Here is a 26,619-nt window from a genome sequence, read left to right on the forward strand (position 1 = left end):
TGTATTGGCTCTCCATTAGTATACATGACACCATGATTGGGCACATTATGATGCCAAGTCCTCCAAGGAGGCATGGGACACCTTGGTAAAACTCTATGAAACAAATACCAAGGCACGTAAGATACAGTTGAAGAATGAACTTCATACTGTGGAGAAAAAGAGCATGTTTGTGAATGACTATGCATTGAAGATAAAGAGTATTGTGGAATCCCTTGCATCTATTGGTGTGTCAGTAGATGATGATGATAAGGTGGAAGTCTGTCTACGTGGTCTCGGGCCACAATACAAGGTGTTCAAGACGTCTATTTAGACTCGAGAAAACATTCCCAACTTTACAGATTTGGTGTCTACGACGCTGATTATAGAAGAGAAGAGCTTGGGTGAAGACCAACAGTCTTCACAAAACAAAAACAATTCAGAGCAACAAGCCTTCTACACAAGTTCAGGTAGAGGATGAGGTAGAGGAGGTCATGGACGTGGTCAAGGAGATGGCCGAACAGGTAGTTAGAATTATGGCCAGCACAGCAGCAATAACAACAGTCTCGGAATACACAACAACAACATCAACAACACACAGGTGGAAGAGGCAAATTCAGAGACAGGGGGAGTAAAGAGATCGTGGAAATTGGCAAAGGCAGTATAATGATGCACGTGAATGCTTTTATTGTGGTAAGCCTAGACATGTGCAGGCAGAGTGTTATAAGAAGCAGGCTAACATGCAAAATGGGAAATTGCAGCAAAACAACTATGCATCCTCAAGTAGAAATAATGAGGATAATGAAAGGTTGTTTGTTATGCAGCATGTCGCGAATGCCATGTTTGAAAATGTTGAAGCAGCAAAAAAGATGATATATGGTATGTGGATTCAGGTGCTTTGAACCACATGACAAGTCATCGGGAGTGGTTCAAGGAGATGAAAAACCCGAAAAGACCAGGTTTTGTGGAAACAGGGGATGACACTGCTCATCCAATTGCCCATGTTGGAGATGTGCCATTGTCTATGCAGGATGGCAAAGTGAAGTACCTTGTAGATGTACTTCACATTCCGAACATAACAAAGAATCTGGTTTCGATTGGCCAGATGATTGAGCAAGGTTTGCAGGTTCGGTTTAACCCTGATGGTTGTTATGTTGAAGACTTTAAAGATAAGTGCAGGTTGTTTGCAAAAGGCAACAGAGTGGGCTTAATGTTTACATTGAATGTAGACATGCCTGAAATGAGTGCTGGGATGTTTGCAAATGGTTCAGAAATTGTTATAGACACAGACATTTGGCATAAAAGAATTGGACATGTGAATGTGCAGAGGGTGAAGTCTATGCAGACTAAAGGAATTGTGACAGGGCATCCAAAATTTAAAGTGGAAGGTATGCAGAGAATATGTAAAGCATGCAGAGAATATGTGAAGCATGCCAATTTGGAAAGCAAACAAAGCATATATTTCCACGTAACAGATATGTGAGTAGAAATGCATTAGATGTTATGCATTCAGATGTATGGGGTCCTACGAAGACCATGTCTATGGGAGGCTGTAGATATTATGTAACATTTATTGATGACCATACAAGGAAAGTGTGGGTATATTTCATGAAGGAGAAGAGTGAGATGTTCACTCACTTTCAGAATTTCAGAGTTTTGGTTGAAAAGCAAACACGGAAATATGTAAAGTGTCTAAGGTCAGATGGAGGGGGAGAGTACTTCTCCAATGAGTTCTCTGAATTTTTGAAGAAGAATGGTATTCGGAGACAGTTTACATGCAGATACACTCCGCAGCAAAATGGAGTTGCTGAGCAGAAAAACAGCCACATTGTTGAGATTGCGCGAGCATTGATGGAAGAGAAAAATATGCCGCATAGCTTTTGGGCTGAGGCTGTTTCTACAGTAGTATACATCATGAACGGGACTCTAACTGCAGCCATACATGATAGTAACTCCAGAGGAGAGGTTTACTGGTAGAAAACCAAATTTGTCTCATCTGAAAGTCTTTGGATGCATTGCATATGTGCATGTGCCAGATGAGCTGAGAACTAAGCTGGATCCGAAAGCTGAAAAATATGTGTTTATTGGATATTCCCTTGAGCAAAAGGGATATAGGTGTTATAGCCCTGCTACACATGAGTTGAGGGTAAGCAGGGATGTTGTCTTTGATGAGATGAGCAGCTGGTATACTGCTGAAAAAGAAGCTGTTGGGGCTAATGTAAGTGGAAGTGTGGTTGCACAGAATGCAGGTCAGCAACAATCACAGTCTTTGAGTGGACCAGGAGAGTCCTCAGCTCTCCCTCATCTAGTGGGTCTGTTGATAGACCATGGAGTGGCAGGCTACGTCATAATACCAGTCCTGCAAATGTGATTAGTACATCACGTAAAGGAAAAGAGAAAGTGGTTGAACCCCTTGGTATGCCTGACATTTCTGCAGGGCATTCTCATGTTGATGGAGAGTCTAGTGGCTCAGATATGAGCCTTGATGAGGAGCTTCGGATCCCAGCTACTATGAGAACACCTGGAACATCATATTAGATAATCTGGGAAAAATCCCATTCCCATTTGAAAAATGGGATCATGGTGAACCTATCCAATATTTCATCAAAACCCCCTCATGTGACATATCGTTGGAAAGATCTTTTAGAGTAGAGTCTAAATCTAGAATCTCCGATAAATTTGGAGTTAGTATGCTCAAGTTATGGCTAGAAATATATTGAAAATTTGATTCCCAAAGTGTGATATTTTTCCCAAATTATCTAATATTGACTTCAGGTGTAAAGACGGCTATAAAAGCCATGAATGAAAAGCTGCGAAGATCTGGGAGAGTGAAAAATCCTGTGCAAAGATTTACCTATGATGGTTATGTGGCACATCACTATGCATATATGGCAAAGGTTGTGCAGGTTGTTGAGCCCACATGCATTAATGAGGCTGTTGGAAATGTGTGCTGGGAGAAAGCTATGGATGAGGAGATGAATGCACTATATGGAAATGAAACTTGGGACTTAGTGCAATTGCCTGAAGGCAAGAAAGCCATTAGATGCAAGTGGGTGTACGAAGTAAAACATAACAGTGATGGAAACATAAGGCTAGGTTGGTAGCCAAAGGATATGCGCAGACATATGGCATTGATTATGAGGAAACTTTCAGCCCAATTGCCAAGATGGCAACAGTGAGAGTTGTGATAGTAGTGGCTGCGTCAAAGCAATGTTCTTTACATCAGATGGATGTAAAGAATGCATTCTTGCATGGGGATTTGCAAGAAGAGGTGTATATGTTGCAGCCACCTGGTTATGAGGATGTGAGTCACCCCGAGCATATTTGCAGGTTGAAGAAAGCCTTGTATGGCTTAAAGCAAGCACCAAGAGCATGGCCTGACAAGATTTCTGTGAATATCTTGTCACTATTGGCTTTCATGTAGCCAATGCAGATCTCTCACTGTATGTGAGACATAGTGATAGAGGGGTTGTGCTTGTTGTCATCTATGTAGATGACTTGATCATTACGGGGGGCCATGATGCAGAGATCTTTGATGTAAAGATCTTGCTTAGACAGAAGTTTGAGATGAAGGATCTGGGGGAGCTCAGATATTTCTTGGGCATTGAGGTGATTAGGTCACCACATGGTATTGGATTAGTACTATGGCTTGGACATGTTGTCCAAGTATGGTATGACAGGCTGTAAGCCTATCTTAGTGCCATTGGATCAGAATGGCAAGTTGAGTGCAGATTCAAGAGAGATTTTGGAGGATCCTACTATGTATAGGTGCATAGTAGGACGCTTGATATACATGACGATCACCAAGCCAGATTTGAGCTATGCTATTGGGTTGGTGAGTCAATTTATGCAAGTTCCACGGAAATCGCATTTGGATGCATTGAGATGCATACTAAGGTATGTGAGGTCTACTTTGCATTGTGGACTATTCTATGAGACTGGGACAGAGATATGTGTACATGGGTACACAGATGCTGATTGGGCTGGTAGTATCTCAGATAGAAGATCTACCAGTGGATTCATGTTTTCTTTGGGGAGTGCTGCTGTGACTTCGAGCAGCAAGAAGCAGTCTACGGTTGCTCTATCCATGTGAGGTAGCTTGGTTGAGAAAGCTACTTTGCAGATTTGGTCTATCAGTGGATAGACAAGTTGTCATTTTTTGTGACAACATTAGCAGTATATAGTTGGCCAGGAACCCAGTTTTTCATGCTCGTACAAAGCATATAGAGGTCCACTACCACTTCGTCAGAGAGATGGTCTTGGTAGGATATCTTGACCTTGTTTATGTCAGCACAGAGGATCAGGTAGCTGACATCTTCACCAAAGCATTGGGTACAGAGAAGCTCCGCAGATTCAGGGCTTTGCTTGGTGTACATGAGATGGAGTTGAGCTCGAGGGGGAGTGTTGAGATATCGAGCTCGTCTAGTGAGGCGGTGGACACTGATGACCTGCCTGAGGGATAGGCCCCACACTTACACCACTAGCATGGTTGGTGAGATCATGGGTGATATGCGGCCAGTGGGATGACAGGATGTGTGACAGCCATTCTAGAGACTGCCATAGTTATAGCGCTAGCTCATTTAGTTGGGTTCACACTATAGAGAACCCGTGTATGTATTGGTTGAGTACCTTTCATATTATGTGTACTCTTATCTTGTATATGGTGTGTTGAGTGCTGAGTGAAAAAGAGAAGATTTTCAACCTCTCACCTTGTGTGTTCTCTATTAGGGTTTTGTGAGTGTGTGTGTGCTTGCACGAGCTCAACCTCTCTTCCCCCCTACATCTTTTCATGTGGACCAAGAGGGAGTTTGTGAACTCCTTTTGTCATATTTGGTTGAGGTCTTCATGTGCTTCAACTACCCCAACGTATTTAGTGGGTGTCTCAATCGATAGGGAAAACATAGCGTTCTTGCCCAGGGAATCCATCTGGTTTGTGAGTTCTATATGTGCATGTTCCCCGTGATGGTTCCACCTTATCGACCTTTTTAGGTTCATGAGTGATGACATCAAGCAAGTATGTAGAGAGATGTGATCTCCTACCCGTCGGCTATCGCAAACCTGGTTCCTATGCGCCTTGGAAGTATGTCTAAGGTAGAAAGGATATACATCCAACTCTCAAAGTCTTTTGGCTCCTACCCGTCGGCTATCGCAAACCTGGTTCCTGTGCGCCTTGGAAGTATGTCTAAGGTAGAAAGGATATACATCCAACTCTCAAAGTCTTTTGGCTCTCTGGACTAGGTGCACATTCCTCATTATCCTTTTCATCATCTATTGTTTTATGGCACGCTTGGCACAGGTGGATTGCAGTGGATCGGGTAGTTGTTATTGAGTCCTCTACAAAGGGTCGGCTCCTCATGGGATGTACCTTCCACCTGCTATCCCCTTTGCTGATTTTCGTGGTTTTCTTTCTCGAGTGTCTAGTTGCGCGTGCTTGTTCTGGGACATTCTTTTAAGATAAAACCTTTGATTGGCCTTTATTTTGCGAGGTCAATGCCTCTTCTATGGCATGAGTTGTAGCCATCTGTCTACTTTGCAATCTGGTCACCCTATTGAGAGGGACCGTGTGGATGAAGCTATCTCTTACACTCAGTAAGTTAATGCTTGTGTTGGGATTGGCTTCATGAGCTTTTCCTATTGTCCCTACTTTGAGTCGCAAAATCCTTATACATGTGGTCTATCCCACACCCGTCACATAAAGGGATCGATGTAGAAGCACCTACAGAGGTACTTATTGTTGCTTTTTTTATTGGACACTCAGCTACTTGGTGAGGTCCTCTGTAATGGTAACATTGCATGGGTGGTCATTTAGCCATAGTATTCATGTCTCAGCCCCATGGAATTGGGGCGGCTAAGTATATAAGGAACATTTGGTCACCCTCCATCACGTAGTGGCTTAAAATCTAGGAGGTTGGAATCTTTGGATCCAAAGGCTCATAAGTGGAACCTTCAACAACTTCCCCCTTGTCCCCTTGAAGTCCATATCACTGCTGCAACATTGCTCAAAGGAGGTATGGGCCAAGGCATACAAAGAATTATGAAGGGGCATGCCATCTAGGCCTTCCAAAAATCTCCCTATTAGCCTTTCATCAAAGAACTTGTCTCTGGTACTATAACGGGAGTGGAGATATCTGACCCTGTTGATGTAATCTCGGATGGTTTCACCATCCTTTTGTTTAACATTCTGTAACTACTCAACAAGAATCCATCTGGTTCCTTGATGAGAATATCCACCCTTGAAGGCCTCTATCAAGGCTTTGAAGGTGGTCTTATCTTCTGTTTTCAAAGGCCTAAACCATTGGCCGGCTTTGCCATCTAGGGTGAGGCCAAAGGTATGAAAAGATGCAGGGGAGAAGAGAACTTGAGCTCTTGCAAGCACACACACACACACACTCACACAAACCCTAGAATAAAACACACAAGGTGAGAGGTTGAAAATTCTTCTTCTTCTTCACACAACAAAAGAGATCTACAAAGAAGATAAAGTGACTAACAAAAATAATAGAGTATATACATAATAGAGTAGGTGTAGACTAGTCGGTGTAATCCAGCTATAGAATCTCTGGCAAAGATATGTCAGTGCCAACTAACAAACCTGCCAATGATGTAAATGTCAAACGCTCATGCACGCGCCTCGTGAGTGTTATCTCATGTTGAGCTTAACATCTCAAAACTCCCCCTCAAGCTCAACTCCAAGCATATCTTGAAATCTACGGAGCTTCTCAGCTCCCAAGGCCTTCGTGAGCGACCGGACCTTGTGTGCTAACGTAGGCCAAGTTGAAATCTACGGAGCTTCTCAGCTCCCAAGGCCTTCGTGAAGATGTCAGCGACCGGACCTTGTGTGCTAACGTAGGCCAAGTTGATGTCACCTGCCAAGGCTCTCTCCCTGATAAAGTGATAATACATACCTCAATGTGTTTCTTCCACGCATGGAAAACTCAGTTCCTGGCCAAATGTATACTGCTAAGATTGTCACAATATATGACAATCTTTCTCTCCACATGCAACCCCAAATCACCAAGTAGCTTGCGTAACCAAGCTACTTCGCATGCTGCCACAACAGTATCATCCATCCCATACTTAGACAACATGTCTAATACATATTGTCTTTGTGACAACCAAATACCCTCACGTATGCGAATGACCGCAATTCCCAAAACATTAGGAATTTTTTGGACCCAAAAAGGGCCTCCTAAGGATTCCTAATTTTAAGGGATTAGAGCTTTAAAAACTAGGCTTAAGGGAGATAAAGGCTATGATGACCCCTATTTTTTGCCTTGCCACATCAGCCATACCTCCCTAGTTTCACTTTTTAAAGGGAATATCTCATACTCTCTCTCTTACTTTTTGACTTTTCTCATACTTTCTCTCTTACTTTTTGAATTTTTTATCTTCACTCTCTACAAATTGAATCTTTCTTGTCAGTTTGAAATCTCCTTTCTCATTAACTCCCACCATATCTCCCTTCCCATCAGCAAAACATTCTCGTATATTTAGGTGGGCCCCAAAAAGTGAAAATTTTTTATTTTTTATTTTTTTACATTTTGAGGTGGAAAAAACACCACCCAACCAATATCCATGATGAAAATAAATTTTTCCCTCCAAAAAGCTTGTAATTCAAGGGTCACGTCAGAAGCCTATCAGGAGCTAGTACATCCATAACTAACTGTCAGGTCCCCACAACCCCATAAACATAACTAATTGTCATGAACCACTACATCCATGAGATCCCGAAACTGTGGGGACCCCAAAAATTATTATTTTTTAATTTTTCTCATAAATGTAGTTTATTGATGGAAAACTCTATGTTAGTATATTTGTATATCAAAAATATCATTTTCTACTTAGAAAAACGGATTTGTGTTAAACCTGCAAACTACAGCAAAGTTTTAACAGTCTCTCTCACTCACTCCCTATTGATGGAGAAGTGTGTGGCTATTGATGGAGAAACAATACATAGTGAAGAAGAGGAGGACAAAGAAGGTGAGGAGACTCAGCAAGCTCTACCTACAAAATTCTCTCTCTCACACACACAAAATTCTCTCTTTCACACACTTACACACACAAAATTATCTCTCTCTCTCTCTCTCTCTCTCTCTCCCCCTATGAGGATCTCTCTGATTTAGCTTCTTCCTTTGCTTAGCTATGGAGCCTTTGCAAGCTGTGTGTGTAACCCCTTGTGAAGCTAGAAAAACGAAAGGTTGATTTACACATTCGTATTCCTGAAGAGTATGGCAGCTCTAAAAAAACCCGTCCTAGTGATGCACAATCTGTCCAAGCTCGTAGGATAGCTAAGGAGAAAAATTTAGATCTTTGGGTTGATGGGCATCTCTATCCAATTGACCCTCCATTAAGAGCATACCGTCCTTTCTGAAATTTATCATCTTTTATGCAATTTGTTGGTGAAGGAGAGCTTGGCTTATTAGGATATTGCAAAAAATTGACTACAAGTGGAGCTTAGCAAAGCCATATTCTCCATGTGGAGTACCCAAGGGATGGAGAAATCACATTATAAAGAAAGAGGGGTTTATTTCAAAAATACAAGACATGGAGGTGGAGCTTCTGCAGGAGAAACACGTACAAACTATCTACAAGAGATGTTCAATTGGTTTTATCGCACAACCTTTGGAAGAGGGTATTGGTTAGGGAACGGGCCCAACAATGTAAGCTTGCACAAGAGGCACACAAGGCTGCAAAAAGTCATGCTTGGCTTTAATGGTTGCAGACCAATGCTCCCCATAGGCATGGTGCTGCTTGGCATGCACACGAATGAGGAGACAAGGGAGGCGTTGGGTTGTGCACACACCAGCATAAATCTAGATGTAATAAGGCTAAGAAAATAAGTTTAGTTAGGTTTTTTTTGCCTTAAAAAAATCCTATTAATAGTTCCTTCTCTCACTTCATTTTCATTTCACTTTTTTAGAGAGCTTGAGCTCAAGATGTACATAGACACCCACGTAAGGACACCAACACATCACCACGTTAGCATAGTCGTACATGGATATGGCATGCACCAAGAACACCGCACGTGTTACCATGCCTTCACAAAACACAATGCAAGGCAGCCAACGACCACATACTGGCGACACCATGTGGAAGAGAGTGACCCCTTGGATTCTAGGACATGCCCAATGGGATCACCAGAGTCCAACCCTCCTCCCATAGCAACACCAGTGCACACACATGCCCGGGGCCTCCACCTTCCAAAAAAGTTTGTATCACGTGCGTTCAAAGGCATATTTTAAAACCCCTCTGTAGCCTGATTTCCCCTATTTTATGCATACCTCCTATTACTTTTGCAATATATTATTATAACCCTCCTGTACTTTTAAAATTTCCAGCTCATAGAATTTTTTCCCTCTCTAGTAAATTTAAATTTAAAGATATCACGCCCCTTACAATTATTGAAAAAGGTGATCACAAGAATAATCGATAAGCCTTTGTCAACTTGCATATGCTACTACATCTAGAAGGATGCCGTCATGTTGTACACATTCTCACCTTGACCTTATCTTGGAATTTGTGCATTCCAAGAGAAAACAAGGGAGATCCTTAAGAACATGTCCTTTCTAAATGCCTTGAAAGAAGGCCAGCATGCAGACTTAGTGAGATTATCAAGGTCTTCCTAAAAAGTAGGAATGCAAGTTTATTGAAACAAAGAATTGAATACCATGGATGCCCCCATGGTTATTCACATTGTAGTGCCATTTTAATAAGGGTTGTATCTTTCTAGGTGGTTATGGGAGAACAAACAAAAGGATCCTCTTACCAACTCTAAGATGTAGTAGTGCATTCTTGTTGCCTACAATTTACGTATGAGAAACCTAACAATTCTGTTCTAGTATCATAGGAAGTTTTAGACAAAATCCCACTATGATTCCTGCTTCGCAGACTACAACAACATGATGAGCTTATGCATACCTACATGGTGCAGTTGGGGATAAGGGATTGTTGGCCCCTAGGATATCCTAGCCCCAACCAGACCTATCTAGGTATGTGGTTCCTTCTGTGCAAAATCTCATGATGTTGAATGCTATCAGGAAAAACAAAGCGAGAGAAGCTCTTTTCCCACAAATGAGAATGTCAAACACGGCTTGCGTATGTGAAGTTGGAGCACGGTTTGCAACCTCATACATCCTCACAAGAAGTTTTAGGCGTTTTGGGAAAAAGGCCTCTTTCCCTTAGTTTTTCCCTATAGTTTTCAACATCACGAGCTTCTGTAGGGAAGGCACTGCATACCTAGCTAGGTGTAGTTGGGGGCAAGGGAGTGTAGGAGCCCCTATCTATCACAAGAAGTTTTAGGCATTTTCACTATGATTCCCACATCGAGGATTGCGACAACATCATGAGCTTCCTCAGGGTGAGGTGGAGCATACCTAGCTAGATGCAGTGGAGGGCAGGGGATTGCCGGCCCTGAAGGAGGGGGCTGACACCCCCTGCCCCACAACGCATGCAGAGCCTCATTTGTAGAAGCTAATAATGTTGCACACTATAGGGAAACATAAGGGAACGCCTCTTTACCACATGGGAAAATGCCCAAAACTTCTACGTGGTGCCTTCCCTATGGACGCTCGTGATGTTGTCGTAATGTGCAAAGTGAGAATTATAGTGGGAACTTGTCTAAACTGTGCTTGTATCCAAACCAATATCATAAGCATCAATTTATAATAAGCATTGGCCTTCAACTATATGCAGGGCATGATGTGATAATGCCACAATAGCTTATAATGGTACTTGGTGTTAACCTTGGACTATATACAAGCCATTAGAGTGAAGAGTGAACCCACAGTAGAATAGATTATACAAGGGGATTTGAAAAAAATCAGAGCACAAAGATAGAGAAAGGGGGAAGAGGCGTCCAAAAGGAAGGAGGGAGTAGTAAAGAGAGAGCATCATTACGTGAGATGTTTCTTTATTACTTCTCTCTTTTACAGCAACTAATTTAAAACACTTCAAATTTAAAAAACATTAAATAGAGTGTGGAGCAAAAAAGAACTTTAAAGTGTGGGGCCAAAAAACACTACTAGATTTGAACCCTCTACCTAGACCCTAACAAAATTATGTCATACCACTAGAATAGTACCCTACTTTTGAAGTTTCGTGAATAAAAACACTCCTTATTTTATTTTTTCCAGGCACAATTGTAATACCCCTCCTTTCTTTTTAAAACTGTAAGTGAGATTTATATTAAAACCCATCCTTTTGAACGCACGTGCTACACCTACAGGTCTATAAGGTGGAGGCCCCGGGCACACATGCAGGCCCTTCTAGTGGGAGCAAGCGTGTGAAGAAGACCCCACAATGGAGCCACACCAGAGATCAAGACGACAGAGAGGCCGATGATGAGCAGTTTGACTGGTGGGTTGGTGAAAACATGCCTACATTGCGCAGCACCATAGGTGGCAAGACCCTACTACCAGGACAGGGTCCCCTACCTACCCGGGAGGAACTTGATACACAAGTACCACAGCTACAGGAGGAGGAGGATTCAGACTATGAGAGAGACCAAGAGGAGGTTCCTGCAAGTACGCGCAAGTGTAGAAAGGTCAAGCTCTTCAAGCCAAGGAAGTCCCAACCTCGCCAACGCAGTAACACAACAGAGAGCTCCAAGGAGAAGGATGTGCCAAGGGCATAGGGCTCTACAAGAAATCAAGTTTTATCAAAGAAACACTGAGTTGCTGATAAGAAGAGCCCCTTTCGCTCGCATAGTGAAGGAGATTCTCCAACGATATAGAATAGATACAGAGTTTCGTGTGTAGGGGATCGCCCTTGAAGCATTGCAAGAAGCCTCTGAGGCTTAGCTTGTTGGGCTTTTTGAAGACACCAACCTCCTTGTAATACATGCAAAGAGGATTACCATATCTGCCAAGGACATGCAACTAGCTTGGCGCATTCGCCTCGAGGCGAGTGAGATACGATCTAGAGATCTTAGATGTTAACCTTTTTTTGAAGCAACTCTTTTGTTTCAAACCCCCCTTTGTAACAAGCCTACCTGGCTTTCATTTGTAACCTTCTGATAATTAAAATTTTAAGTTTCTCTTACAATGTCTCGGTGTCATCATGTTTGTTTAACATGGAGTGTCTATTATGTGCCAGTTTGTCACCCAAGGCATCAAAAATGCTCCTCGAGGACTGAGGAAGCTGTGCACCAGAACAATGCAAATTTGGCCTTTGCAATGGCGATGTAGGCTCAAAATTTGCACTGTTCTGACACTTCTCCCCCCTAGCCACTCAGGATCATTTCTGATGCATTTATAATGAAGTTGAGCACACTAATTGTGAGAAACAGTAGTTTATAAGATAAAAACACCTTTAATCATGTGTAATATAGTGTTTATCATCCAATGCATCAGAATTTCTCTTGGAGGATTGGGGAAGCTATGCCAAAACAGTGCAAATTTAGGCTCTATAGTGGCAGTGCAGGCTCACAATTTGCACTGTTCTCGCACTGCTCCCCCAGCCACTCACGATCATTTCTGATGCATTTATAATGAAGTTGAGTACACTAATTGTGAGAAACAACAGCCACTCACAATCATTTCGGATGCATTTATAATGAAGTTCAGTACACTAATTGTGAGAAACAATAGTTTATAAGATAAAAACAACTTTAATCATGTGTAAAATTACATTGTTTGTCATCTAATGCATCAAAATTTCTCCTGGAGGACTAGGAAAGCTATGCCAGAATAGTGTGAATTTAGTCTCTACAATGGCGGTGCAAGCAAAAAATTCGCATTGTTCTGGCAGTGCTCCCCCAGAACACCATATTGGGAAATTTGGGAATTTCCTAAGTCCCACTTTGAGAAATAGACCTATCTTTTGTGCATTTTGTACCTAAGGAATTTCTTCTTTACTTCACTTTATATTAATACATGATGCTTGGACATCAATGCATTCTCTCTCTGTCTCTCTCTCTCTCTCTCTCCAACCCTTGACCTTTGACTACATATGCATAGTCACCATACAGTATAATAGTATGGTTATAATTCTGGTTAGCTCTTTCTAGTAAGTTGGAAAGAATATGCATGTGTGGTTAATAGTCTCGAAAAGAAAATCCCAAAAAATATTACTTAGAATTATTTGAGATCAAAGCACACTATATTCTTTTTGTCTATATTTGTGCTAAATGTTTCTAAGTTGGAAAAAGGATATCTACGTTACCCTTGAAAATAAAAATCAAAACAACAATAATGAGACTAATTTAAGATTTAATATATCTAGTATACTTTGCATTCATACTGCAGTCATTTAATATCAAAGCACAGTTGGTATATTTTTTCATCAAAGCCCGTTCTCTCCATCAAAATATAGTTAGAATATCACTCTTCCACAATGATCTTGTTTACAAAACAATCAAGTCTTCTATGAAATCACAACCCAAAAACCTTGAGCTAGTCTCCAATTATAAACACCAAGGTATAAGTTAGAGACATGAATGTATTGTTGCCTTGTCACATCATTTTTGCGGAAGGTAAAATTCTAAAGTTTTTTAATGAAGTGTCTAGCTACATGACCACAAGATACTTCATAAAAGTACATTTTTGACCGTGTGGCCAAAGATTACAAAAGACAATATTATAGGACTATTGAATTAAGAAGCAACAATGCATATAGTTGCAATGAACATTTTAGAATATATTTCCATACACACATGCTACAACACTTCCCACATTAATATGCATACAAGACATATGTGTAGATCATACTTAGAAAAACATATTTTAAGAGGAAAAATATTCGACCATGTGGCCAAATATCAATAGACACCAACTTGATACCTTTGATAATATAAGTCATACCAATATTTCAATCAAAGCAGTGCAATTGCAATTGGCAAAAGCATTGTAGCTATATGATACAAAAAAAATTCTTCCTATATATTTGACCATGTGGTAAAACATCAAAAGATCCAACACTTTAGACAAATATTTGGATCAAAGTAATGCAATTGGAATTGATTCAAGCATTCTAGCTACCATACAAGAAATTGCTTCTTCCAATATAACTTCAACAATATACTTGAAAATAAAATTCAAAACAACAATACCGAGACTAATTTGAGATTTAAACTTTTCTAGTATATTTTGCATTCATGCACGCATTCATTTAATATCAAAGCACAATTAGTATACCTTTTCATAAAAACACATTTTCTCCATCAAATTACATTTAGAATATCATTCTTCATTGAGGAGCTTGTATATAATACAATGAATTCTTCCATGAAATCACAATCTAGACATCTTGAGCTAGTCTCTCTGATGTTGAACGCATTTATAAACACCAAGGTACAAGTTGTAGAAAAGAGTGTATTATTTTTGTGTCACATCATTTTCATGGAAAGTACAATTTTTGAAGGTTTTTTATGAAGTGTCTAGCTACACGACCATTTATGTAGTCATCCTTATATCCTAGCTGATGAGCAAGTTGCATTGCTTCCATATCCTTTAGAGTAGAAACCAAAGGAATCCGCTTTAACCTCGATACTTGTGAGACACCCAATGGATGGGTTGGATGAATTGAGACTCTTGATGATGATCCTTGTACAATTGATGATCTCTTCAAGCAAGAAGTGATTGAAGATTGTTTCATATACTATATTCCATCTCCACGATGGATGTTCTTGGGTTGTACTGATGATGAAGATGACATAGCATTATCATCTCCTTTCAGCCATGTGTCAATCACAACCTTGAATTGTGTGTACAACTCATGTCCATATTGAACTGGCTCAAGTCCATATCAATCAAATTTTATGACTTCACGTGCATCATGGGATCCACTTAAGCGAGTCAAGTAGGGTAGAAGTTCCTCAATCAAGATTGAGTCTCCTTGGTTAACATCAAATGTCTGTGGATAGATGCAGTTCTCAAGAGGGTTAGGACACCCCTTGTAGGGACTATCATCTATCAAAATAGTCTTGCTATGTTCACAAACATTGCCATATTCATTCCACACATACTGAAGGGCATTAGGAACTCAATGGAGTCTTTTTGGGCCCTTTAATTTGCCATGAGGTTATGGAAACGTTTAACTTTTTGACAAATAGGAGCCCGCCATGTAAGCAAAAACCAATGGTTTGTAAGAGAGGTGTAAGAGTGGTCAAAGGGTGCACTTTTTCCCCCAAAAAGGGGAGGGGGCAATTTTACAATTTTCAGACCTCCATAACTTCTACATACAAGCTCCGATTTGAGCGGAGATTACAGATCCGTGATCTACGCATCAAGAGCTTTCCATAGATATGTTACATGATATGGTTTTATCCGCTAGATTTTAAATTCCATTTTCCTCCCAAAATTCAAATTCGAATAAAGTAGTCGTTTTGAAGCTTCTAATTAGAAAACGTTTCTTCTTAAGAGAAAAGGTTTGACTCCCTTAAACTGCCAAATAAAAGGGCCCAAGAAGACTCCATTGAGTTCCTAATGGGCTTGAACATTGCTTCCACCCCCATCTTGTCTGGCCGATAGATGATCTTGAGTGGATGCGTATGGCATTTCTCCTGTCCCCAAATCATGAAAAAAGGATATCTCCTTTTTGCATAGCTCTCCAAGCAATTGATTATTGCGATGACATTTTTGTGTGAAGCTGTAGACCAAACTCCCACTTGGAATCTTGCAAATGTAGCTTCAAGAAACTCAATGCATCCTGGTCGAAGAACAACCCATTGCTTGCCCACTCGAAAACTTTGAAACCTCTTTGATGTGGAAAAACAACGTTGTAAAAGAAGACCATTGAGATCAAGTATCACACATAGTTTGGTAGCACTTTTCGCCAAGGCCACATCACTTACTTTGTTTGCTCTGCTCAAATCTACCAAATATGCAAATAGACTATTCTTAGTCAAATTTGAATCATTCTATCATACAACACAAAGGTTAAGAACAAAATAGACATCTAGTCTCTTACAAGTTTTTTTTTTCATTTTAGAGCTAGTAAGCTAAGATAAAAACATTATATATAGTTCAATAGGGCTAAGTTTATTGTACTATTCCATATATACATTGTATAAGACATTAAATTTAATATGCAAATAGTATGCATGGATGGTAGATATTTCATCAAAATATATTTTTGACCATCTGGCAAAAAAATCTCAAAAAGTAATATTATATGACTATTGAATTAAGATACAACAATGTATATAGTTGCAATGAACATTTTAGAATACTTTTCCATACACACGTGCTACAATATTCCACATTGATGTGCATGTAGTACATGCATGTTGAGCATACTTAGAAAAACATATTTCAAGAGAAAAAATATTAGATCATGTGGCCTAATATCAATAGACACCACATTGACACCTTTGATAATACAAGTCATACCAATGTTTCAATCAAAGCACTACAATTGAAATTGAAAAACTCAATGTAGTTGTATGACACAAAACATTTTCTTCTAATATATTTGACCACATGGCAAAATATTGAAGGACACAAAACTTTAGAGAAAACCAATACCAACATTTGGATCAAAGTAATGTAATAGCAATTGATTGAAGCATTCTAGCTATACCATACAAGAAAATATTTCTTCCAACATTATCATGTACTTCATACTTGTATTTTAATACAGAAGCACAAACTTTTTGCAACCAATTTTAGGTACAATATGATGAAAATATTTCTAGAAATAAGGACTCTTAAACAATAAACACAAAACTGAGAGAAATAGGCTTGTAAGGCTTGCTTTAGATAGCACCACAAAATGAGAAAATATGTAGGAAATGTTATGTCATGAAATCATCCTCCAAAACACAAGTTCAACCTTACACCATAGTGTTCTCATTGACAAAAGTTAGAGATAGAGAGGTTCAAACACCTGAAGTAGCCTTCAACCTCTCTTTCATAATAATATTTGCTATGTCTTGGCTTGATTCATCCACACCAGGGATTTTATATTCACGTGATCACAAATTTTTTTTTGTTAATAACATGTGTGAACATGTTATTAACATGTTCACATGTTAACATGTTCACAAAAAAGCCGGTGGCAAGCGACCTGGTAACCGGGAAAAATCCCGCCGGGCTTTTGCTGTACCCCGCGGGCCCGCCGGGCTTTTGCTGTACCCCGGCGGGTCCCGGAGGGGTCGTCACATATCCCGGCACAGGGTACATTTTTCTATATATATGGGCCCGGGGGGCCCTTTGGGATTTCATTGCTAACAGCATACACAGGTAATAAAAACTTGTGTGTGTGTGTGTGTGTGTATGTGGGTGTGTTCGTGCGGGCAGCCGCCCACTGTCGCATTGCGCGGCAGGATGTGGGTGGTCCGCCACACAAGGGATGTGTGTGTGGGTGAGTTCGTGCGGGCAGCCGCCCATTGTCGCAATGCGCGGCAGGATTTGGGTGGCCCGCCACACGACTGGTGTGTGTGTGTAAGGCCATTCTTCGGAATGGTGCTTACCCTGGGGCACTTAGTCGGTAACGCGGCTAGTCTGTGTCCTATGGTAAGTATGGCACGCCGTAGCGGTACTAGTCGGTAACGCGGCAAGCATAGTATCGTTATGGCGATGTCACCTTCCCTTCCCTTCCCTTTGTCAAATGCGGACATATGGTCGGTAACGCGGCCAGTGTATGTTCGTATCTTATTGAAATTCCCATAGAATCGGGCGGCATTTTGTCGTTAACACGGCAAGTTGGTGTCGTCCGCTAGTGCATAAAATGTTTTTTGCATATTGCGGCATTTGATCGTTAACGCGGTCGAAAAAGTGTCGTAAATTTGCTTGCGTATTTCGGCATATGATCGTTAATGCGGTCGAATAAATGTCGTAAATTTGTTTGATTTGACTTGTATTGTTTTTATTGTGTTTGATCCATGCGATACTTGGTTGCTAACGCGGCATTAGTATTTCAAGGATCAAAGTTTACATCATATTGTCTAAACGTTTTATTTTATAATATCGTGATTCGTAACTCGAAAAATATGAATCTCTCTCTTCTTACCCCCCTCTCTCTCTCATGATACACTTCACAACTCTTTCTCTATCTCTCTCATGATTCACTTCACAACACGATAGATGTGTAGATAATGATTTTTTTTTATTTCTCTTAAAATATACATAATTTTTAATAATTTCTTTTTTCTCCCTCTATTTACTTAAAAATTAAAACAATACATTATTTTTCTCTTTAGGAACTCACAAAAACATTAAAAATGTCATTTAATGTTTCTTTTCTCTATCTGTCACAACTCTCTCTTCCTCTCCTCTCTCTCTCTCTCTCTCATGATACACTTCACAATTCTCTCTCTCTCTCTCGCAATGATACACTTCACAACTCTTTCTCTCTCTCTCTCATGATACACTTCACATCTCTCTCTATCACGATAGGTATGTAGATGAGGAGTGCTTTAGGATTACAAAACATTATTTTTCTCTCTTTAGGAACTCACAAAACTATAAAAAATGTCATTTAATTTTTCCTCTCTCTATCTGTCACACCTCTCTCTTCCTTCCCCTCTCTCTCTCTCTCTCATTCAATAATGTATACACTTCGTAAGTAATAATGCGCTTGTTGCGGTTGTCTCACGTTCGATAATGTATTGCATGATGTTGAGTTCAGTAATATTGTTTGATATATTCTGTTTTTGATTGATCATTGATAAGTAATGATACACTTATTACTGTTTTCTCACGTTTGATGATGTATTGGATGATGTTGAGTTCATTAAAATTATTTGATATTCTGTTTTTGTATGAACATTGACGATATTGATATACTTGTTGCTGTTCTCTCACGTTTGCTTGATGTTTATTTCAGTAATGTTTGATATTCTGTTTTTTTGTGTTTAGTGACATTTGCTAGATTTACGAAGACGATCAACATGCTTTCTCCCGAAGAGCGCAAAATTGTTCTGCGAGCAATTCGCGTTGAAGCGGTCATCACGGTATCACAATGTACTGATGATGTCGTCAAAAAGATCAACGAGTCTGAGATACTCATGCGAGATCTCATAGACCAAATATGGGAAAATGCACAGCGTCGGCTTCGAAGCGGAGGCAACGCTGAGCTGCTAGATAGACAGAAGATAGCAGATTTCAACCATCAGCACATAACACGAACCATTTTGGGGAGCATGCGAGTAGCGTGCAGTGATCTAAGAGATGCTGCCCCGCCTGAAGCCAACATGCAACGGCTACAGTTATGGGACGTTGTATAGAGCGAGCAAAGGGCCAAGAGCAAGCGCATGAAGGCGTTGGATGCAGAGTCCCTCCCCAAAAGAGTGCGAATTGCCCAGGACGTTGCTGCAACGTCCAGTCAGGCAGATGCAAGTGGTACAGGTGTCATTAATCGTACCATCTACAATTCTATGTGCACACATCTTATTAGCATCCCGCACGAAGCTCTTCACGAAGGACAAACAATTGGCTCCGGTGTGTTTGGAACAGTAAAAGAGTATGCAATTAAAGGTATATCATTTTTACCGGAGCACATCACTTTTTGCGGAAAGCACTACAAAGGAGAAGGCAGCGCGAAGTTCGAGAGCTTCCAAGCAGAGCAGGGTATGCAAGTGCTACATCCATCGATTGTCCGATGCATTGCCTTTACAAAAGAGGCTCCTTGGATCACAATTTTCCCGTACTATAATGGCGGTGCTCTTGGTGATACTCTTCTGAAGGTTCCATTCAGATTCAGTGAGTTCACCAGAGCCATTTTTCGTTTGGATCGAGGATGGAGACAACCCCCGCCTGATAATATCCCTTTAGGTCATCTAGAACTTTCAAAAATAAAAGAGGTAGTAATAAATATGCCACATATTATGCATGCCCTGGTGGAAGGTGTAGCGGCAGCACATATGGCAGGTATTGTACATACCGACCTACATCCTTTTAATGTAGTGTTGGATTATACAAAAGAGCTAAAGCCACGCATAGGTATTATAGATTGGGGGTTGCTGCTGAGAGCACCCAAAAAACGGGTGTCTCTTAATTTTGTTTTTGAAGCAGACAAGAACCCGGAGAAGGTGGCACAGGCAGTCTCCTACGCAGACAGAGAGCGAAATAAACGGCCGTGGATAGCCCCAGAGCTTTATGATCCATTTTTAGCAGATGCATACACTCCTGCATCTGACGTTTTTGCCTTGGGATATTTATTACAAACTTTATATGACTTCTGGAAGAAAGTGCAAGAGTTGTGGATGGATAATAGTTCCCATGACAAAGTTACCATGGATACTATTATTCATAGAGTCAAAAATTGGATGTTCCTGCCTAATCGCGATGAGCGAAAATCAATTTTGCAAGTAGTTGAATTTTTTAGATCACTAAATACTGACCCTACGAGGGCACAATGTCCTCTTGTAGAGCTATCGGTGGCATTCACCCCAACTTTGTAATAATACAGTACCAAGGGATTAAGTTTCAGGAATGGCATTTTGTTTCTCTCTTCAAAATTTGATGTGTCCAATGTTTCAAAATTTTGTTTCTCTCTTCATTGAGTCTTTGCAACATCTCTCTCCTCCTGTGGTGTTTAAGTTTATGTTTCCTCTTCAAAATTCGATGTGCGAGAATTGTTTGAAGTGTTTTTGGAGTCAAGTGGATATTTCTCATCGAGTCTTTGCAATACATATCTCCTCTCGTGGTGTTTGACTTTAAGATTTTGAGAGTAATGGTCAATTTATCTTACGTTGATCTTTACAGTTCATTAAAATCCTAAAGTCATTTACGTTCATGCAGATATGGAGCAGGCGCAAGCGAACGAGCATCAGGAGTTAGCCAAGAAGGCATACGAGCGAATGAAGGCCCTATCACATGGCCTGACAGCCCGCGAAGCGACAAGAACAGCATGCAGGTTATCGAAATGGACAAATCCAACTTATGCCCAGTGGAAAGACATAAACAAACGCGTAACTACAGAGATGATAAAGGAAATATGGCCATGTCCAGATGGCGAAATTAAAAGGGAAGATGGAAGATTTCTCGGTGCACCCACAACGATATCAAAACTAATGCCGAGCGCATTTTCTTGGAGGTGTACGGACGTCCTCTCCATAACGCCGACGCTCCACTGTATTTTGCTAAAATGTTATATGCTCAATTTATCTTACAAACTCTAGTGGACTTCGCCTCCAGAGAGGCCACTGTCAACACCCACGACATTCGTGAAGAGACAGTGACATTTACAAGAGAAGAACTTGCACTCATGGTGGAGGGCGCTGGACTGGAGTTAAACTAGGTTAAAGAAAGCTTAGAGGCCCAGCTAGCAGAGAAGGAGAAAGAAGCTGACCGATTAACTCAAGCGTCAACTCCTCCCCCAGCCAATAGAGGGATTCAAGAGCAGCTAACAAAGATCAGCCAAGATGTACAGAGCATCTCTTCACGTATTGCTCCTGTGCGCCAAGGAAACCACATCTCTCATTTTTTGATACATCCTGATCTTGTGGGAGTTTCTGCTGAGGCTACAAGTTCCTCCACCCCCCAATGTCCTGTATGTTACCAAGTATTCGATGGGTGGAGCGGCCAGTATATACTACCATGTGGACACTACTACCACTTAATATGTTTAGTGAGACAAATGCAAAATACTTCTACATGTGCATTGTGCAGTGTCCCAATAAATCAAGGTATTTATACAGTGTTCGGCATGGCTAGCGAATATAAACCACCAGGACCTTTAGATGCAACTCCGAGTGCAATTCGTAATTTATTTCAAGATGAGAGTTAAGAAAAACAAATCCTACTTTTGTATTGATAATTTCTTCAAATATGATCATTTGTACAAGTACTTTTTATTAAATTAATGAAGTGACTTCTTCCTCTATGTCAATATCTTGCTCCAAAATTCTTTCACCGTTTACTCTCTCGTCTGCTAAATTAAGCTCATCTAAGTCAATGTCTAAATTGTCTTCTATCTCAAGGGTGGTGCACAACGTACGTCCAACATCAAAGTTCTCGTCTACTACATCATCACAATTGTACATCCATCTGGGCATATCTTCTTCATACTCTTCGCTTTAAATGTCTCGCAAGATCTTTTCATTGCAGTATATGTAAACAAATTTATCTGCTCGATCTGCAAGAAGTCGATTGCGAATAGTACTATGAATATATTTATACATGCTCCAGTTCCTTTCTGAGCCTGAGTTTGAAGAGCACTGACTTAGAACCTTCATCGCAAGGTTGCGCAATAAAGCATAATGCTCACCACCATTCATCATCCACCACTTCCATGCAGGTTGCTCTTTAGCCATTTGTTGAACAAGGGAGTTGGAAAATAAACCTTCTTTCAACCGAAATGAGGTCATCTCCTTTATGCACTGTACACGATCATCATCATTATTATAGAAAGTGTTTACCACTTTATAAAAATCTTGCACCACCTCAACGTTGGACATCAAATCCATATTCCAATATTCAGGATCTAACATGTAAGCAGCACTGTGCAGTGGCGAGTGCGCTCCAATCCATCTAGCATGAAAGTACTTCAACAGAACTTTTCTTTGTCTACTAGAAAATGGTACACGCCATTGCTTTTCCACCACTGAATGCTCTAATTTCTCAGGACACTCCAAACTCCGCTGGACAGTCCACCATTGCATCCATGCTTTTCCGAGATTAGGCGCTCTTTGATCAAGACTTCGTACACCATACATAACAGGCATCATTACATGGTATGCATCCATCACACTGTTCCACCAACTTCTTCTCGTAAGCGCTCCCTTCAAGACTTTGATTTTCTCTTTCACTTTTTCAAGTTGAGTGTTCTCCCAGTCATGAAATGCCATGCATGTAAATGTTTCACAAACTGCATCTTTATTTCTAAGAAGAGACTCAAAAGTGTAAAAGTGAGTGCAAAACCTAGTCTCCGCTGGAAGCTTTAACATAACTGACATGCGAGATCGAAACATATCTAAAACTCTCTGTCTCTTGAGCATGAATTTCACAAGCTGGCGAGCAGTGTCGACGATCGAGGCAAACCATTTGGTATCATCAGATTTATACCAATCTTTTAATACAAGATTCAAACTATGAGTATTACATCCTACCGGAAAAATATGTGGATATTGTCGCTATAGGATTCTGGATGCATTTTTACAATTTTTTGCATTGTCCATGACGACTTGGACTACATTCTTGGCACCCACTTCCTCTATCACAGAGCTAATGACTTGAGCAATGTAAGCCCCAGTTTTGATTGAACCAGCTGAATCCACGGCACGGATGAAAGTCTCACCTCTAGGTGAAATAACCATTACATTAATTAATGGTTTTCTTTGCACATTAGACCATCCATCACTTACTATAGTACATCCAGAAAGCTCTATATTGCTAAGAATTATTCTTTGTACACGTTCTTTTATTGACGCATAACATTTCTCTAATAGATCATTTCGCATAGCATGATACGTAGGCGGTGAAAACCCTGGTCCAAACTCACCAATTTTCTTCCATGCTCTCTTCCAATGGTCACTATCCACCATCATCATAGCACTCCCAGAAAAGTAAATCGCTTCAGCGAGGACGAGTTGTGCATCATCGAGTCAACCTTGACGTAGGCTTTCTTGCAATGAAGTTTGACGCATGGGTATATTTCCTATGTCAAAGTTTCGCTTGCAAGAAGATGCACTGGGTAGATTACTTTCTGGTTGCACATTGCCGTTCGGGGTACAAGTAGGCGATGTAGCGGGAGTTTGATGATTAGAACAACAGTGTTCTTGCTGCCTTGATACATTAACGGTAGGAGTGTCATGTTTTCTTGAATCTTTCTTTTGAATTTCTTCTCTTATGCGTTTGGCCACTATAGGTGCAGAGGGGTGGGTACATGACTTTTTCTTCGGTCCGCCTAAAAAGTGTTCTCTTAGTCGAGGAGCCCCACCTGATTTTACTGCATGGCATAGCTTGCACTCCCAATCTATGAATCGATCACCAACGTTAATTGCATATTGCCACTCTATCCCAGGTGCCTTTTTTTTCCTGCTATTTGAAATTTGGACTCTATTGGAGGTATCACTGGATCCAACATTGTCCTCCATCTTAACAGATAACCTATTCAACCAAGCGTATAACAATGAATACACAAATGAAAAAACAACAAATCACTCACGTATAAGAAAACATACATTAGCAAACAAATTACTTCGAAACTATCTTGACAAATACAAAAGATCATCACATAACACAAAACTACTTCAAACTATCTTGCAAGGTCTTACTACAAAACTACTTCGAAACTATCATGCACATTGCACTCCCAATGAAGGATGCCTTTTGTACCCAATTAAGGATACCTTACACAATCAAAGATCTATACTTGCCCAATACTCTAGTATAGGACAATAGACCTTCTTTAACATTCACAAAAAAAATCAAAGATCTATGCTTGCCCAATACTCTAGTATAGGACAATAGACCCTTGTCTACTCTAAACTATATCAAGTATCAAGAACCAATACAAGCCCCTAAGCAGGACTCTTGGCTCCATCAAACCATTCATAAAGCAGAATGAGGTAGATTACGTACATGGCTCAAATGCAAAGCTGAATGACTCCAAATTTGTCCCTAAATCTCCGCAAGTATTAGCTACGAACCACACCCTGCCCCCAGTTCAAAGAACTAAGGACGAGTGGCTCAATAGCCTTAGGAGTGCCTACAAGGAAAGACGACAGCCCCTAAAATAAGGACGTTCTTCCCAAGAGGACACTTCTAGCAACTCGAGAGCTCTACAAGTACTTTGAGGAGAGATATCACGCCCCCAAAACAAGGACTATCTTCCCAAAAGTTGTACGATGGGTGTCGGGCAGTGTTTATATACAGAATAGTACCCCGCCGGCCTTCCTTTTTTTCCCGGCGGGCCCGCCGGTCTTTTATTTTTTCCCGGCGGGCCCGCCGGGAAAACTACATATCCCGACGGGCCCGTCGGGAAAGGTAAAAGCCCGGAGGTGTTACTGGAGTAGTGGGTTCCGGCAGGTCATTTCTCAGGTCATGTGAATATACATTGTGATCACAAGTTTTAATATGTTAACACTAGGTTTTGTTAACGTGATCACGAAATTGTGAAGACGTTAATGAAATCCCTGATCCACACCCTCCGGCGGTAGGTCAAGAGCTAGAGCACCAATGGGAGGAACCTCTTGAGCACTTGTAGGTGGGTTGGCGCTCTCATGGGCTCTCCAAAATGCTGCTTCAATCTCTCTTTGCTCTTGACTATTGCACACCACTGCAATAGTCTTCATGTGATGTTCCAATGCGAGCGTTGATGCAACACCACATGAGAATATATCACATACAACCTCATGTGCATCATAGAATGCCTTGATTGTAGCCTTGATGACCTTCTTTTTCTTTCTAAATATGGCCTTTGCAATAGTTTGTTCTTCTTCAAGCTCTCCATCCTTTCCTTCTTTGTCAATGGCTTCAATGGATTCATTATCCAAAATGCATGGCTTGTTGGAATTTCCAACATATCGATCTAGATTGATGAAGCTTTTCTCCATGGTCACAAGTGTCAACACAACAAATGAATCCATGGGCCCAAAAGCAAGACTCTTGGCCATTGGTAGGAAGTCAACACTTCCAACTTGCATATGGTACTTGCATGAAAGATTCTCAAGGGCCTCCTCCATAGCTGCCATTTGTTTGCGGTTGAGAAATGACAACAAAATGAATTGTTTAGGCTCACATGTCATTTTTAACAATGTGAAGACCACCTTTCCAAACATGATAGAATCCCATGTCATGCCCCCAACTCCATGTGCCGCTTCTAGGACAACCACACCAATGGTAATAGGATCTTTATACACATTGTATATAAGATCGAATGCCTCAAGGTTGCACCCCATAATATATACTTGCCAAGGTAAGGTAGTAGAAGAATGAAGAGGATCTTGCTTCTTCACAATAAGAAAGTTCACAATGTCTTTTGCACCATTTGGCAATGGTCCTGCATCAGCCCCACGTGTGAGATTTTTTGACACCCAATCACTGCAAACACCTAAAATCTTTGTGTATACATCGTTGGTGATGTTGTATTCAGCAACAAGATCTTCCCAACTCTTCATCATACTATTGCTAGCATGAGTTGAGGCATTGAAGAGAGAAACTAGCTCCTCATGGAGCACCCTATCTTGCTTGATTTGCTTTGCCCTTGTCTCCATGTCAACAACATCCTCTTTGTCCCATTTGTTTCTAAGAAAGACGATGTGTCCATTATTAACTTCCTTTTGTAATGTGAGGATGTCCCCATCCTTTAGACCCATAAGGCAACGAAAAGTTGCGGGAGAAGGCTGCCTTCCCTTCTTTGTGGTGGTATCCTCTTGAGATGAAAGCTCCCCCTTTGAGTATCTCTTCATGATGGTAATCCAACCATCAAATATCTCTTGTGTGCTCACTATCATATGACAATCACGTGATGCACACTTTTCTCCAATGTATTCTAGAAATCTCTATCAAAAATAAAAATATGAAATGAGAAAGAAAACACCAAATGCATCTTGAATAAGACAAGCTAAGGTTGTACATCATTACCTCCCATGGTACTCTTTGAGGAATACCCTTTGGAAGCCCTTGTTGTGGTTTTGGTGGAGACCCAAATGCTATCCATTGATCCCTTACTTGTTGAAGTTGCTCAAGATAAGGACCATTCTTCATAACATTGTGGGATTCCATATTTGTCATCCTAGAAAGCTCAATGCACATTTCA

The 26,619-nt window shown here is 40.7% G+C and overlaps 1 protein-coding gene across 1 annotated transcript; it reads right to left on the reverse strand.

Annotated features, from left to right (window-relative positions):
- Positions 1-24,982: 24,982 nt before the first annotated feature.
- On the reverse strand, positions 24,983-26,314 carry LOC147622991 (uncharacterized). Its single transcript, XM_086820980.1, has 2 exons — positions 25,578-26,314; positions 24,983-25,124 (listed from the first exon to the last, which is right to left on the reverse strand). The coding sequence occupies exons 1-2, from the start codon at positions 26,312-26,314 to the stop codon at positions 24,983-24,985; spliced, it is 879 nt and encodes a 292-aa protein (XP_086677106.1).
- Between the last annotated feature and the right edge of the window lie 305 nt (positions 26,315-26,619).

The sequence above is a fragment of the Cibotium barometz genome, chromosome 27, assembly GCF_041138505.1.
Source record: "Cibotium barometz isolate CiBa-2024 chromosome 27, ASM4113850v1, whole genome shotgun sequence".
NCBI lineage: Eukaryota > Viridiplantae > Streptophyta > Polypodiopsida > Cyatheales > Cibotiaceae > Cibotium > Cibotium barometz.

What these genes read in the sequence shown, in the direction of transcription:
- LOC147622991 (XM_086820980.1), bottom strand. Translation starts at nt 26,314, where the DNA reads ATGATAGTGAGCACACAAGAGATATTTGATGGTTGGATTACCATCATG. An exon ending in GAGCCTAAACAATTCATTTT is followed by an intron (nt 25,125 to 25,577) that starts GTTGTCATTTCT and finishes GGTGTGCAATAG; the next exon opens with TCAAGAGCAAAGAGAGATTG.